Consider the following 15,618-nt stretch of genomic DNA (forward strand, 5'->3'; position numbering starts at 1 on the left):
GATTGAAGATTTTTTTCTGTATTGACTTTATATGATCACGAGTGCTGACCGTACAGGAGCAGTGAATGGGCAGGAGTGGTGAGGGGGCAGGAGAGGTGACGGTGCAGGAGCGATGACCGGGCAGGAGAAGTGACAGGGCAAGAGAAGTGATGTGACAGGTGCAGTGATTAGGCCTGAGCAGGAGCGGTGACCGGGCAGAATCAGTGAATGGGCAGGAGCAGTGAACGGATAGGAGCAGTGACAGGGCAGGAGCAGTGAACGGGCAGAAGCAGTGAACGAGCAGGAGCAGTGTTGGGGTAGGGGAAATGACAGGGAAGGAGCCTTGACGGGGCAGGAGAAGTGGCCGGGCAGGAGCAAGTGACTGAGAAGGAGAAGTGACGTGTACTTATGGTCTTTGCCTATTTATTTATATACTATTTCATGACATCCACTAATGTTTCTGTAAAGCATACCTTTTGTCCCGAATTTTTGTCCTGAATTTTGACCTCCTGTCTTGAATTTGCACCCATACTGGAAGTAAATAGATGTGCATAGTGGGACACTGGAGCATAGCACCTCTACCTCAGACTGAAAGCCCCTCTGTCCAAGGAAATATAAGATGGACAAGCAGACCAGCTCCCTAACACAGAGCTAAAAATGATACAGTTAAAGATATTTTTTTATTAAAGTGAATTCACAAACTCGGTCTAGAACGCAGCCATGAGTATGGTCACTTAATTGCCATTCTCATTCCCTCCACACTACCTAAATAGGTACAAGTGCGAAAATAAAATTGGGACATAATCTGAAAAATATGAATGCGATAGGGGAATGTAATGATTTTTGTTCTGTGAATGTGCTTGTAAATCGGAGTGAACTCTTTGAATTGAGGCACACAACTGTCAAGGTTTGTAGGACAGGCGGTGATTTTTGGTGATGAGCTGGGATTACACACAAGACAATGTTGTTTCGGTGGGGGAATGTCAGCTTCTGCGTCACGAATTCTAAGATGTTATTTGTCTGATGCTCAGAGAGCCTTGATTGTCAATTAGTGGAAGAACGTTGGGGCTTATGTACAAGCCCCTTGAGGCACCAGTACGTCACTTTTTCCAATGTTAAAAGTGACAAACCGGCAGTACAAAAGGCTTGTAAATAGGCCCCCTGGGGAGGAGAGTTCAGTCGCACAAGAAATAGGGACGCAGGTGGTGCTGCAGAAACCCATAAAACATGAAGGAGTTTAGATGGAGATTTAGAAATAAAGGAATATTGACAGTTTTTTCTTTTGGGAGCATTTGTTGTGTTTTCAAAAGCAGACTGTCTCACATCCACTTTGCCTTTACTGAGGTGACAGTATTCACCAGTGTCCCCAGCACCACTGGGAGAGTTGTAGATGGGACGAGGGGTATTAATCATGGTGGAGCCTTGGGGTGGACAAAATATTCAAAATCCTGAAGTGGATTTTTTTCAACCCCCCTCCACTCTTTTCTTTCCACTCATGCTACTTCCTATACAAATCTCCATCACAGGGCCTGATTCCATTCGCCTCTACATCCCCAGAGTATAGTGTTCAAACTTTAATATAGTTTATAATAAATGTGCAGTATTAATGTGCACGTATTCATTAAAATAGAATGCATTTAAAATGCATACATTTGTAAGTAAGCACTTACATTTATATGTATTAGGGCTCAAATAGCTAAAGTAACACTGTTTGAAAAGCTGATTTACTTAGAATGCTTAAATTCATAAAATGTTTATTTCTTGAACTTTCCGTGAACATGTTCTGCACTGTAAATAATAGTTGCATAAAATGTTTTCACATATTTTGGCAAAGAGTTTCCATTTACATAAAGATTGCTGTTAACATACGATTATTTTTTGTCATTTTTATAAGGTAATGAAGAGTTCATTCATAGAGATGCATCATATAAAATATGAACTAGACTTTTAAATGTATTCATTTTTATTTCCAATCAATAGTGGTTCTGCTAAAGGTTTTCGTTCATTAATACATATGTTTCGACTTCTATATAGATCATTGTTAGCTAATGTACAAAATTCTTTGGTTAGAAGGTTACAGATGTAGTCTATACGTGGGACAGAAGATCTGATTGAGAAATTGACCCACAAGAACACTTCCTCACTACAAATTAGTTGAAAACTTAACATTGCTGTCTGAAGACTATTGTAATTGGGTGAGAAGAAGAGGAGTGATTCTGTTCCCATGAGAGCATTGAATGCTGATTGGCTTACGGGAGACAAAAGAAGTAACATTTTGCAAAGCTTTGTGAAATGTATTGTCTTTAATAATGCGTGTTCCTAGCATTGGCTATCATTCTTTGACACTGTGTACCTACTTGCCCAGGTCTATTTACCCAGACCATGGACCACGGCTTTGAGACTCTACTGAGTTTCTTGAACCTCTCTTTATGGGAAGTTGAGATTTGATATATTTTTGTGAACTATTGAGCCAACTTTACTGCTGAAGCTTTATGCTTTCTCTCACTCTCTCGAACTAGAACTCTTTATAAGTTCTGGCTGACTCCTGAATTCTTTCCCTTACAGAACACGCTTAATGCCTTTTATTACAATTGATTGCTTATTGATTGATTATTGACCTCTAATAAGATTATAATGATTAGACTTGATGAATTTATATTGTGACCTAATAAAGATGATTTACTATGAGATTATGATAAATAAAACCCTTTAACTCATACCAAACTCTCTTTGTGATTTTAATATATCTGATGCATTGCTCTCCTCTCTAAATCAACAGCAAAGATCCATCCGACCAGACAGAGTCAACAAAAGTGCGGGAATTAGCCTGTCAAGTCAAGTCAAGTCAAGTCAGAATTTATATAGCGCACTACATACCCATAGGGTCTCAAGGCGCTTGAGGAAGGGGGGGGGGGAGGTTTACTTATCGAATATCCATGTTTTAAGTTGTTTTCTGAAGGCTAGGTGGTTTTGAGTGAGGCGGAGGTGGATGGGAAGGGAATTCCAGGTCTTGGCCGCTAGGTAGGAGAAGGATCTTCCTCCCATGGTGGCTTTGTGGATGCGCGGAACAGCGGCGAGGGCTTGGTTGGACGAACGCAGCTGGCGGGTGGGGGTGTAAAAGGAAAGGCGCGTGTTGAGGCAATCAGGTCCAAGTTCGTATAGGGCTTTGTGTGCGTGGGTGAGGAGACGGAACGTTATTCTCTTGTTGACGGGGAGCCAGTGAAGGTCTTTCAGGTGAGCGGAGATGTGGTCTGTGCGAGGGATGTCTAGTATGAGTCTGGCTGAAGCATTTTGGATGCGTTGGAGTTTTTTCTGTAGTTTCGCGGTGGAGCCGGCGTAAAGGGTGTTTCCGTAGTCCAGACGGCTTGTAACCAGTGCGTGGGTGACCGTTTTTCTTGTTTCGGTGGGGATCCAGTGAAATGTTTTTTTGAGCATGCGTAGGATGTTGAAGCATGAAGATGAGACGGCGTTGACTTGTCTGGTCATCGAGAGTGAGGAGTCCAGGATGATGCCCAGGTTCCGTGCGTGGTCCGTCGGTATGGGAGCTTTTCCTAGGGCCGTTGGCCACCAAGAGTCGTCCCAGGCGGAAGGGGATGAGCCTAGGATGAGGACTTCCGTTTTGTCCGAGTTCAGTTTCAGACGGCTGTGCTTCATCCACTCGGCTACTTCTTTCATCCCTTCTTGTAGGTTGGTTTTGGCGGTGGTTGGGTCTTTGGTGAGTGAGAGGATCAGCTGAGTGTCATCAGCGTAGGAGATGATGTTGAGGTTGTGTTGATGGGCAATGGTTGCGAGAGGGCTCATGTAGACGTTGAAGAGGGTGGGGCTGAGAGATGATCCTTGCGGGACGCCGCAGATGACTTCAGTGGCCTCTGACTTAAAAGGGGGGAGGCGGACTCTCTGAGTTCTTCCAGCGAGGAACGAAATGATCCAGTCCAATGCTTTTCCTTGAATTCCGATGTTTCTGAGGCGTTGTATCAGGGTGCTATGGCAGACTGTGTCGAAGGCTGCGGAGAGGTCAAGGAGGATAAGGGCGACTGTGTCTCCGTTGTCCAGTAGTGTTCGAATGTCGTCTGTTGCTGCGATGAGGGCGGTCTCGGTGCTGTGTTTGGCTCGGAAGCCAGACTGTGAGGAGTCGAGTGATTTGTTGGTTTCGAGGAAGGTGGCGAGCTGATTGTTGATGGCTTTCTCAATGACTTTGGCAGGGAATGGGAGGAGCGAGATGGGGCGGTAGTTTTTGAGTTCGGTGGGGTCAGCTGTGGGTTTTTTCAGAAGGGCGCTGAGTTCGGCGTGTTTCCAGCTTTCTGGGAATGTGGTGGAGTTAAGGGAGTAGTTGATGACATCTCGGAGATGGGGTGCGATAATGGAGTCTGCTTTGTTGAAGATGTGATGGGGACATGGGTCTGTAGGGGATCCTGAGTGGATGGAGTTCATCAGGCGAATGGTCTCTTCTGTGGTGATTGGGTTCCATTCTAAAAGGATATTCGGAGGAGGTAACTGTTCGGAGGTGAGTGGGGTGGACTGGTTTACAGGTTGGTTGTCAAAGCTGTTGTGGATGTCGGCGATTTTGTCATGAAAGAATGAGGCAAGGGAGTCGCAGAGGATTTGAGAGGGGGTGATGTCGTTAGAGCTGGCGGTGGGGTTGGTGAATTCTTTGATGATGTTGAAAAGTTCCTTGCTGTTGTGGGCGTTGTTGTCTAGTCGGTCTTTGAGTGCTGATTTCTTGGCTGTCCGGATTAGTTGGTGGTGTTTGCGGGTGGCGTTTTTGAAGGCGGCTAGGGTGATAGTGTTTGGGTCTTTTTTCCAAGTTTTCTCAAGGGAACGACAGAGCTTCTTGGATTTCTTAAGGTCGTCGTTGAACCAGGGGGCGTTCTTGCTTCCTTGCTTGATTTGATGTTTTTTCAAGGGTGCTAATTTATCGGCGGTTTGGGTTAACCATTGTGTGAGGTTGATGGCGGCTTCGTTAGGGTTCGTTGAATAGGCAGGGGGTTTTTGAAGAAGCGATGTTGAGATTTGGTCGATGTTGATTTTGTTCCAATTTCTTCGCAGAGTCGGTTGAGGGTGGTTGTGGATCGAGGTCTTATTGTAAATAAAGTGGATGCAGCTGTGGTCCGTCCAGTGGAGGGGTGTGGTATGAGTGAAGGAGATATGCTTGCTGGAAGTGAAGATCGGGTCGAGTGTGTGTCCTACATAGTGGGTGGGGGTGTCAACAAGTTGTTTGAGTCCGAGATTGGCGAGGTTGTTCAGAAGGGTGGTGGTGTTATTGTCGTTGCTCTTTTCCAGATGGAAATTGAGGTCTCCAAGTAGAATGTATTCTTCCGAGGGGAGGGCGTGTGGGGTGATAAAGTCAGTGATGTCTTCGCTGAATTTTGTACGGGGTCCTGGTGGTCTGTAGAGAAGGGTGCCCCTAAGTGTTGTCTTGGGGTCGGTGTGGATCTGGAAGTGAAGTTGTTCGGCGATAGCGAGGTTGTCATCTGAGCTGGTTGAGACGCGGATGGTGTTCTTGTGGACGATGGCGATGCCTCCTCCTGTTTGGATGGGGCGGTCCTTACGGATGATCTTGTAGCCGTCCGGGATGGCTATGGTGATGTCTGGAGCTGAAGAGGCGTTCATCCAGGTTTCTGTTAGGAAGGCAATGTCCGGAGAAATGGTGTTGAGTAGAGTCCAAAGGTCGATGGTGTGTTTGTGAACCGAGCGGGTGTTGAGAAGGATGCATTTGAGGTGGTTGGTGTTGGCTCTCTGTTTGGTGTTTGTGGGTTTGGTTTGGGATTTGACGCAGGTGAATTTGCAGGAGTGGCAGGTGAAGGGTCCATGGATGTGTCCTGGTGCTGCTTGGGCGCAGTTAGTGTGTCGGCCGGGGTTGAGTGCAAGGAGGGAGGAGGCATCGTATGTAATGCGGGGAGGGTGGGTGAAGCGGGGACCAGGGGGTCTGGCGCTGGGCGTGGTCCAGGCGCGGACGGGCGTAGACGGGCTTACCTTTGGCGCGAATGGGGCGCGACCGCTGCGCGTGAACGTTGCGCGATTGTCCAGCTTTCATAAATGGAGGATGGAGGGGGGCGGAGCGTGGGCGGGGCGGCTGGGAGGCGGGAGCGTGGGGGGAGGGACGGGCTGAAGGCACAACCAAATGGCGATCGGTTAAAATACACAACACACAGGCTAACACGCCGATATTGGGCACAAGGAAGACAATATTAGTAATGGAGATGTTATTATTAAATTAAATACTCCCGTGGGCACTGCTGAGCACAAAGTTGGACACTCGGCACAATCAGTCAATAAAAACAGCAGCAGTGCGAGGCGCTTGATGAGGAGAGCAGCGCTACGATTACTCGGCACAATCAGTCAATAAAACAGCAGCAGTGCGAGGCACTTGAGGAGGAGAGCAGCGCTACGATACCAGAAGCTGCAGGAGGCGAGGGGGAGCAACCGCTGAGTCCGGAGACAGGCTGGTTACAGGGCAATGTCGGACCGGACGGTGAGGATAGCCAGTGGGTGGGCGGGGCGGCTGGGAGGCGGGAGCGTGGGGGGAGGGACGGGCTGAAGGCACAACCAAATGGCGATCGGTTAAAATACACAACACACAGGCTAACACGCCGATATTGGGCACAAGGAAGACAATAATAGTAATGGAGATGTTATTATTAAATTAAATACTCCCGTGGGCACTGCTGAGCACAAAGTTGGACACTCGGCACAATCAGTCAATAAAAACAGCAGCAGTGCGAGGCGCTTGATGAGGAGAGCAGCGCTACGATTACTCGGCACAATCAGTCAATAAAACAGCAGCAGTGCGAGGCGCTTGAGGAGGAGAGCAGCGCTACGATACCAGAAGCTGCAGGAGGCGAGGGGGAGCAACCGCTGAGTCCGGAGACAGGCTGGTTACCTGTGTAATGGTAGGCCGAGAAACTAAACCTGTGTGAACTGATTGCAACTCCAACACACCTAACTCCCTTTTAAATGCCCCATAGGAATAGTGTAGCTCTTTCAGCCACTAGGAATAGTGATAGAGATCTGTCCACTCCCTAGGTGCAGTGCTCGAGCTTTCGATATTCCAGGTGTGTAGTGGGAGTAGGCTACAGAGCCATACTTTCAAACCCAAGGTGTAATAATATATTTGTGCCAGCTTTTAGTTAGTGGTACTGTAACTCTTTCATCCACATAGTGCAATGCTGACACCCTGTCCATCCCCCGGCTGCAGTCCTAGTGTACTCTATATGCCTCTCGGTGCGATTCAATAGAGTGAAGTGCTATAGGCCTGCCCACCCATTCCCAATGTAATGCAGTGCGATGCCCTGCCCAACGCTCAAGGAATGTTAGCATCCTAGTAGAATAATATAGGCATGTACACACCTCTCTTCAGTGTTCAGTGCCATTGTCTTGTTTATTATTCCTCACACTGCCAAGTAGGCTCTGCCCCAGGGGCCATGCAAACGCTCTGTTGCTCCTCTCTCTCATGCTGCACATACCCAGATTTAAAAAGCTGAACACGAGATGTATGGTGTGAGTCACGTTGGACGCGTGATCCTCCAGCCTCAGAACCAGAAGTTGCTCCTTGGGAAATACAGTTAGCCAGTCTAGGAGGAAGATGACGTAGAGACCCACCTGAAGCCTCACCTGTAAATACAAGGAAGAAGGTGTCAGGATATCATCAAACAATAACTGTCCGTCCGCTCACAACGCAGAACTATCGAAGCCCTCAACACCATCATCCACCTCATCACAAAAGCACAGTTTGTTCTACTACCAAAAAGTATTATTACACCATTTTATTTCCAGCATGCATCATGACCTAAAGGTTGGTCTTTGGGACCTTGCATAGGAGGACACCCAACTGGTTTCTGAGCAAGAGAGGTGTGTACTAAACAGCTTCAGCCAGTATGTCCCACAGATCCCTACTTCTGTTCATATACTAACTGATCACAGAACCTCACTGTCAAACATCCTGAGAAACAAGAAAGACTCAGTGGCCAAATGCCTTTTCAAGCCAAGCTCCTTCAAGGTGATCTTTATGGTGATCTTGAGCCATAGCACCAATTTTGTTAGTGATAGATTGAGGCAAACCCAGTATGGATCTACTGCTGTGTCTCCCACTGGGTGTCGGGTGCTCACCTCAGGAGACAGGGAGGGTGCTGCCAGGACCAAATGGATCACCTGGAGGAGGACATATAACAGCTAGACCTTTACTTCACAGATAATCATCATACACTGCAAAATGCCTCAAATGGTGGCAGCCATGTGTGATGTAAAAATCGCTTTCCACGGTTAATAATCACCAATATTCTACAGCAAGGCAATTGCAAGACTTTAGGCCAAAAACGTTTTTACCAGTCTTATCAGCAGCCGCGGCTCGTGAAGGGAGTTTGGTGGGGCAGGGAGGTGGTGCGGGGGAGGGGCAAGGTGGACAGTGGTAAACACCGGAATATGGACAATTGCAGGTAAGTAAACAATTTAAAAAATAAAATGAATTTCCTATTGCGCGCGCTGCATCGCATTTTGCGCGGCATGTTGCACTACGAAATTCGTTTTATTTTTTAAATTGTTTACTTACCTGCAATTGTCCATATTCCGATGTTTACCACTGTCCACCTTTCCCCCCCCCGCACCGCCTCCCTGCCCCACCGAACTCCCTCCACGGGCCGCGGCTGCTTATCAGATATCCAAATCAATCATTATTGGTACCTGAATCCGCTTGACCTCTGACTGGATACATCATTCCCATCAATAAGAGTATCAGGCGAACTTGGGCTGGACTAGTTTTGTCTCCAAATCAAAGGGTGGTTCCTGCCTAGGGGCAGCTCACCCTTTTGCGCATCAGGGCTCTTCATGTTTTTTCCAACTTTTTAATTATGCTAATAGTATACTATTCTCTGTTAACCTAATACAAAATTGGTAACCTTCAGGGTGAGTGAGTGTCAAGCATCCTGAAGCAGGGAGTGGCATATGTTTCATGGTTGATGAATGTGCAAGAAGGCTTGCTTGGTTGCTGGATTTCAGGGCCACGTATTATGTCCCATCACTTTCAAGGAACAACAGCTGCCACTGTGCAAACTATGGAGCATATTTACAAGCCCCTAACGCCACCTGAAGATCACTTTTGTTTACACAATGGTGATATTGTGCCATTCCCCATATTTACAAGGTGGTGCTAAGCCACTTAACGTGACTTAACGCCACCTTGTAAATATGCCTCTTTCCACAGCAGTCCGCTCCAGCAAAGGGGCGGGCAATGAGTATTGCTGTGGGTGTTTCACCACAACACCCATTGCTTTTTTACGCTGCCCAGATTTACAAGGCTAGGGCAGCACCAAAAACTAAGGCTAGGTAATACCTGGTCTTAGGATGACGATAAAAGGAGAAATGATTATTTTCTTCTTGTTTGTTGCTCTTTCTATCTGCAGCACACATAAAAAGAGCAAATCACTATTAATGATTGTTTATGTGCAGGAAGGTATCCCTTCCAGCACATAAACAATCGCCCATGCAGCGCAGGTGCCCTTGCTCCATGGTGGCAGGGTGCCTGCACTTGGGCTAGACAGCTTTTTTAGCCCCAGTGCTAGGGGAAACACAGGGGTGCCCTATATTTGTAAATACAGCGCATCTCAGCATTTTGAAAATTATGGAGTGCGCTGTTGCCAACTTTGGCATAAGACAACGCTCGAGCATTTTCTTTAAATATCCCCCTCTATGTATGAATGTCTACATTCTACAGTTTTTGGTCCATATTTGCCAGTGGAACTAGAGTACAAATCGCCTTTTTGCTTGTTTATAACCTTCAACTTGAAACTTGCCTATAGCTAACGTAATTTAGTGAGCCTAGAATGCTCAAGTATCTGTAGTTAAGCACTCTGTTACCTGTTTGAATCTATCCCTCACTACACAAATCTATAAAATGAAAATGAATAAAATAAATGGAAACATCACATTTTCAGTCAGCACAAACAAAGCATTTTGAGTTGACCCTATTTAAGCCACCTGGTTTATTGGCTGAAGATCCATTTCTGTCCACGCTTCACTCATCTTACACAGTCTACACGGGCACACCCAATATTACTCATCCTCGTCAACCCTTTTTTGGTTCACAATGAAGCTCCCTCCACCCTGAACTTCTTTACTTCCCCATATATCTTCACTTGTCCACCTCAAAGCAGCCTGGATCCCTTCATTCAACAATAACAACTTGCTCTGCCTGCTTCCCCTAGACATTGCTTGCTCGCTCTGCCTGTAGTGGCTTTCACATCCTCTCCCCTACTTGAACGGAGTTCCTTCTTATCCCAGCTTCGATTGCATCCAGTGTAGCTTCCCCCTGTCAATGGCATCGATTAGCTTGCCTTATTTTAGGTGGGTTACCCAATACATGAGGGCCACAGTGATATGGAGAAATCTCTATCACTGCCCTTGGGATCAAATTCACCCTGGCTGCAGTTGCCTCGTGGGAGGTATCCCACGGGTGGTGGCATCACCCTCTGTGCCATCGCGCATGCCACGGGGTGATGCTAGAGCTGTCACAATTAGTGCTGGAGCAGCTGCTGCTGATTTACCTGGCAGAGTTAGCTATGTGAATGGGAATGGATATAGTAGTGTATATTCACCACATGGTAAGAGCAATGTCAACGACACGCTAGAAAAAACACCTCCGCTTCATCTCGAGAGGAGGCTAAACACATTTGGACTCAATGCCGCTGTGAGAAGTTGCGTCGTCCACACTGGCAACAACCAGCATTAGCACCACCTCTCATGGCACAGACATTCACTTTGACAGAGAACCTCTTGCCCCACTGGAGCCTGGCATGAGGCCTATTTATCCTACCCTGGATATACCACTACGAAACTTTCATTGAACTCGTATGTCTCACTCTCCAGGAGACTTTATGTATGAACCAGCAGTGAAAAAATCAGGGCAGGAAAAAAAGGCTGAGACTGCAAAATGTGACTTCGAAAGAGGTTGGGAGCAAACAAGAGGGAAATGGAAGAGATGCTCAGGTTAATCCACAGATTTTTTGTATAAAAGATTCAGGCACACACTTTGTGAAGGCAACAACTGGAGCAGGGTCATATAACTAGATGACTATCAACAGACATGAAAGGTAGCCTCTAAATAATAAATTAAAACGAAGAGATGGGAAGAGGTACCAATGTTTACAAATTGTTCTCATATGCATGTGAAATAATGCACTATGTAGACAGAAATATAAAACATGTTATGAAATGAGTGCAGCAAGTCTGAGAACTATCTTGGTGCACAGCATAATTAAAATCAGTCAATGTGCTTCAGCAGCACAACTGGGAAATGTAGCTCTGTGCCATACAGAAACAGCCACAGCAAGCAAAGATAGGGATTAACAATTAGACGTTGGCCCTCTTTAGAAGTGTTGGGCTGAATTCTGAACTATGTGAAAATGCTATTTAGCACGTGTGGTTAATACTTGACCTTATAATGAGGGTGTTTGAAGAGTACTGGTAAATAACGAGCAGGTACCTTATCTGAAGACCTCAGTTTCATTAGAATGCAATGAGTGGGAGAAAGTCAAGGACATGCTGTGGTGATTTCGGGGAAGTTAACTAGCCCTAAACAGGAAATATTGCTCTCCCTTTAAACACATTGGGAGAAGCAGAGGAGCGATCAAAGGCAGAGCTGGAGAGACTAGAGTGATGGTGTGGAGTACAGAGGGTGTGAGAAAACTAGTGAGGGAGAAGGAAAATACACATCTCAGTCACTGATTTTGGACACATGCATTTACTTTAAATTCACCAATTGATGCATATAAGGTTCAACGGTTAATGCTATTGGGTCGTGATATGTACAAAATACATTTATTGATCATTAATCCGATTATGTTGCCTATTTTTTCATGATTTGATTTATTTGCATGAATGTCCATGATCTAGATGTGTGTGTTTAGGGGCTATATTACATTTCTTTCAGTTCATTTGAATAGATATCCATTTAGCATCGATATGCATTTGGTAGAAATGTTGACAGCGCGCATTTTCAGGATTCATTTTAATTTATTTTCTTTATGTTTTCCTTGAAATAATGTTGGTTTAGTTATTTAGTATGACAATGTATATTCACAGGCTCTTGACACTTGTGAGACACTCATTGCAGTCAGTGTCACTTTAAGGATTTGGGGGGCCTGGGCAAAACGTATTTTGGGGGCCCCTGTATGAAGCAACTTTGAATTTTAGTATCCATTTCCTGCTAATTCAAGCTCGCATGATGCGAAAGAATGCTAAATGATATGTTATTTAACAGGGTCACACAAAAACAGTTGGAATATGTCTTTCCCGGGACCCCAAAAATCCTTAAAATGAAGTTGTATAGAGAGCAGTCTCAAAGGTAGAGGTAGGTAAAGAGGGAGAGGTTCAGAGTGAAAAATAGGATAGACAAAGTTCAATTAAAGAGGTTTACTTTCCTAGTGGGCCACTTGGAAGTTAGGACTCAGGGCAATTGCCCACTTTGCCCGTAGAACGTATCTGGGTGCAATAGGCGCAGGATGGTGAATGTCGCGCTTTTCAATATGAACGACGTATTTATTAAAGGAGTCTGACAGAGGTAGAGCGGTATGTGGAAGGATAGCCACTAGATGGCGCAACAGGTATATTAACGAATACCAAGCCCTTTAACTCACGAGTGCTGCACAGCTTGACGAGAAAACTCAAAATCTGCAGAGAACAGATCGACAAGCAGCACATTACAAAACACAAGGCCAGTGCACCTCCTTTAACTCATGATTGTACTTACAACCACAAGCATTCCCTCCCCACCATTAACACCCAAAGCATCATTTCAGCACCACCTGTACATGGTCATAATCAGACAGCACACACAACATACCACAGCAACACACACCCTCTGTACACATTCATAAAACAAACCAAAACAGTCCCTCAGGCACACATTGCAGCATAAGATACCAATCTGGGATGTGGGGCATGGATAAATAGCACAATTGCCTATTTCTTTGTCCAATGATGAAAATGATTTGTTTACATTTCAGTTCGGTTTTCAGATGGACTACGCGGCCCATCTGCACTATACAGTAATTTACTGAGTCCATTTTGGGCCAAGGTAATTCTAATTTCACCCAAAGCCTAGTTTGGGACAACACTCACTCTTGAAGCATCACACGCTCCAATGGGCCCTCATGGGAAGGGGCCACCATACACCTCTCTCACTTCCTTGCATGCTTCAACTCTCCTGGCGCCCACGGATCTTCATTCTCTTGGAAGGGATCTGAAATCCTTCCATAAAATCTTCATCCTTTTTTTTTTTTTTTTTTAAAGATTTTTATTAATGTTGACAGGATGACGGAAAAAGCAAATTAAAGCAAAACATTCATAAAACATTCATGTGATGATTACAGGAAGAAAACTAGCGAAATTAGATATGTAAAAAAACAAGTTAGTTATAGTGTGCAATCATCTTAGTTAAAGTTACAGTTACATTTTTAATACATGAGGTTTTAACATTTAAACGATATGGGAATAATAATTTCCTGATTTTAATCCATAAAACTACCCCAAATTCTATCAAATTTATTCAATGATCGTATTCCCCTGATATTGGCTAGAGCCAGCTCCATAGCATGTACCTCTGTTACCAATGTCCACCACTTCCAAACCGTCGGGGTGTCTAAATCGATCCAAGCCCTGGCTAAAGTTAGTTTGGCACATGAGAGCAGTATAGTCGTTAGAGGGGATAATGGGGATGAGAATATATTAAGGTCTATCAGAACCGAAGCGGCCGTGATGGTGGGCAATGGAATATTTTTTAATCTAAAAACCCTCAATATATCATCCCAAAAGTTCTTAAGTTTGGGGCATGAATACAAAATATGAACTAGATTAGCTGCATCAGCCGAGCATTTGGGACATTTAGTGCGACTACTAAACGTGGGGTTCGGAGACCAACTAGCGATCCTTTGAGGAGTATAGTAGAGCATACAAGTCGTGCGATATTGTTGTAGCCTAAGACTAGATGAACGTACCAATTTGTTAATGTTAGTAAAAGAATTCTCTATCTGCTTAGGTGTAACGTTTAAATTTAATTGTATGCTCCATTTCAAAGCAAGTTTGTCATTGTCATTTGTTTTAAACGTGCTGAATATTCGATAAGCTTCACTAATAATTGATTTATTGTTATTTGTATAAAGGCATGCCCATATATCGCATTCCGACAAAGTTAGTACCTTTTTCTTATTAATCAGATAATCATGAATTTGCATATGTTTGAATCTTGCAGTTTCAGGAAGATCATATATTTGTTTGAGCGTGCTAAAATCCAAGAACCCCTGTACGCCATACAGGTCCGCTAGGGTATTAATCCCAAAAGATGCCCAACTGTTAGTGGTCGAGTCTGTAAATATAGCCGGAAGACCTGGATTGCCCCACAATGGTAAATTTGGGTGGAAAAAGGTTGTTTTACAGAATTTTAATATGTTTTCCCATATTTTAATAATATCTCTAGCAGTCTTGAATCTTACCCTTTTGTAGTAATTCGGGTCGTTAATTCTGAACAAAAAAAGTTGTGAATCTTGTTTTAGCATAAAATAATGAAAAAAAAGAGTTCTACCCCCGTGCAGTAAAGAACGTATGCGTGTAATAAATGAAGACCAAAAATATAATTTGAAGTCTGGGGCATTCAGCCCTCCCTTATTTGTATTGTTTTTCAGCATTTTTAGTGACCTTCTGGCTTTTTTGTACCCCCAAATAAAGCTGCTAAAGATCCCATCTAAATGTTGGAAGAATGTATTATTTAACGCCAGTGGAATTGATCGGAATAAATATACATATTTTGGAAGTATTTTCATTTTAATAAGGTTTATCCTGCTAATCATATTCAATGGCAATTTATTCCATTTTTTCAAAATAAGAATAGTCTTTGTAGTCAGATCATTGTAATTTATCTTATTGATGTCTTGTATTGTTGCTGTTAGTTTTACCCCTAGATAAGTGGCCTCTTTACATATCTCAGGTATAGGTGCAATAGGAGAGTAATTGGCTATGACTTGCGTCTTCTGCTGGTTGAGCTTATAGCCTGACACCTTCCCAAATTTCTCGGCTTCAAAATATATTCCCTTCAATGCCTTGGCTACATCTGTAGTGTATACTGCGATGTCGTCAGCATAGGCTGTCAATTTCAGTTCCTGTAAGCTGGAACTAAAGGGAGCAATCAATGTTTGGGAGTGAAGGGCAAGTAAAAAAGGTTCCAGTGAAAGGGCGAATAGGAGGGGAGAAAGAGGGCATCCCTGCCGGGTCCCCCGCTTAATTGGGAATTCTGGTGAAGTCAAGCCCCCATAACTGATACAGGCGGTAGGTTTGTCATAAAGCGCTTTTATACCCTTCAAGAAACTGCCCCCAAACCCCATTTCAGACAGTACACACCAGAGATAGGTCCACCCCACCCGGTCAAAAGCTTTTTCCGCATCTAATAGTATCATACCGAGTGGGGTGGATTCAATCTCCGCAATATCAAATGCCGTTATTGCCATGTTTACGTGTACTGTTGTGTCTCTCCCTGAGATAAAGCCGTGTTGTTGCGGGTTTACAATTCTGGGCATGTATGGGGCAAGTCTAAGTGCGATGATCTTGGCGAATATTTTGGCATCCGTATTTATTAGAGAGATGGGTCGATATGACCCT

At 44.6% G+C, this 15,618-nt stretch overlaps 1 protein-coding gene across 1 annotated transcript in view; it reads right to left on the minus strand.

Annotated features, from left to right (window-relative positions):
* CHST15 (carbohydrate sulfotransferase 15) overlaps window positions 1–15,618 on the minus strand; it is a 360,039-nt gene that overhangs the window by 18,543 nt on the left and 325,878 nt on the right. Inside the window, exon 8 of the mRNA XM_078644020.1 lies at window positions 7,443–7,590. Coding sequence (XP_078500146.1) covers window positions 7,443–7,590 — 148 coding nt within the window. The remainder of the gene's footprint in view (window positions 1–7,442; window positions 7,591–15,618) is intronic.

Source organism: Lissotriton helveticus, chromosome 5_1 (genome assembly GCF_964261635.1).
Source record: "Lissotriton helveticus chromosome 5_1, aLisHel1.1, whole genome shotgun sequence".
Classification (NCBI taxonomy): domain Eukaryota; kingdom Metazoa; phylum Chordata; class Amphibia; order Caudata; family Salamandridae; genus Lissotriton; species Lissotriton helveticus.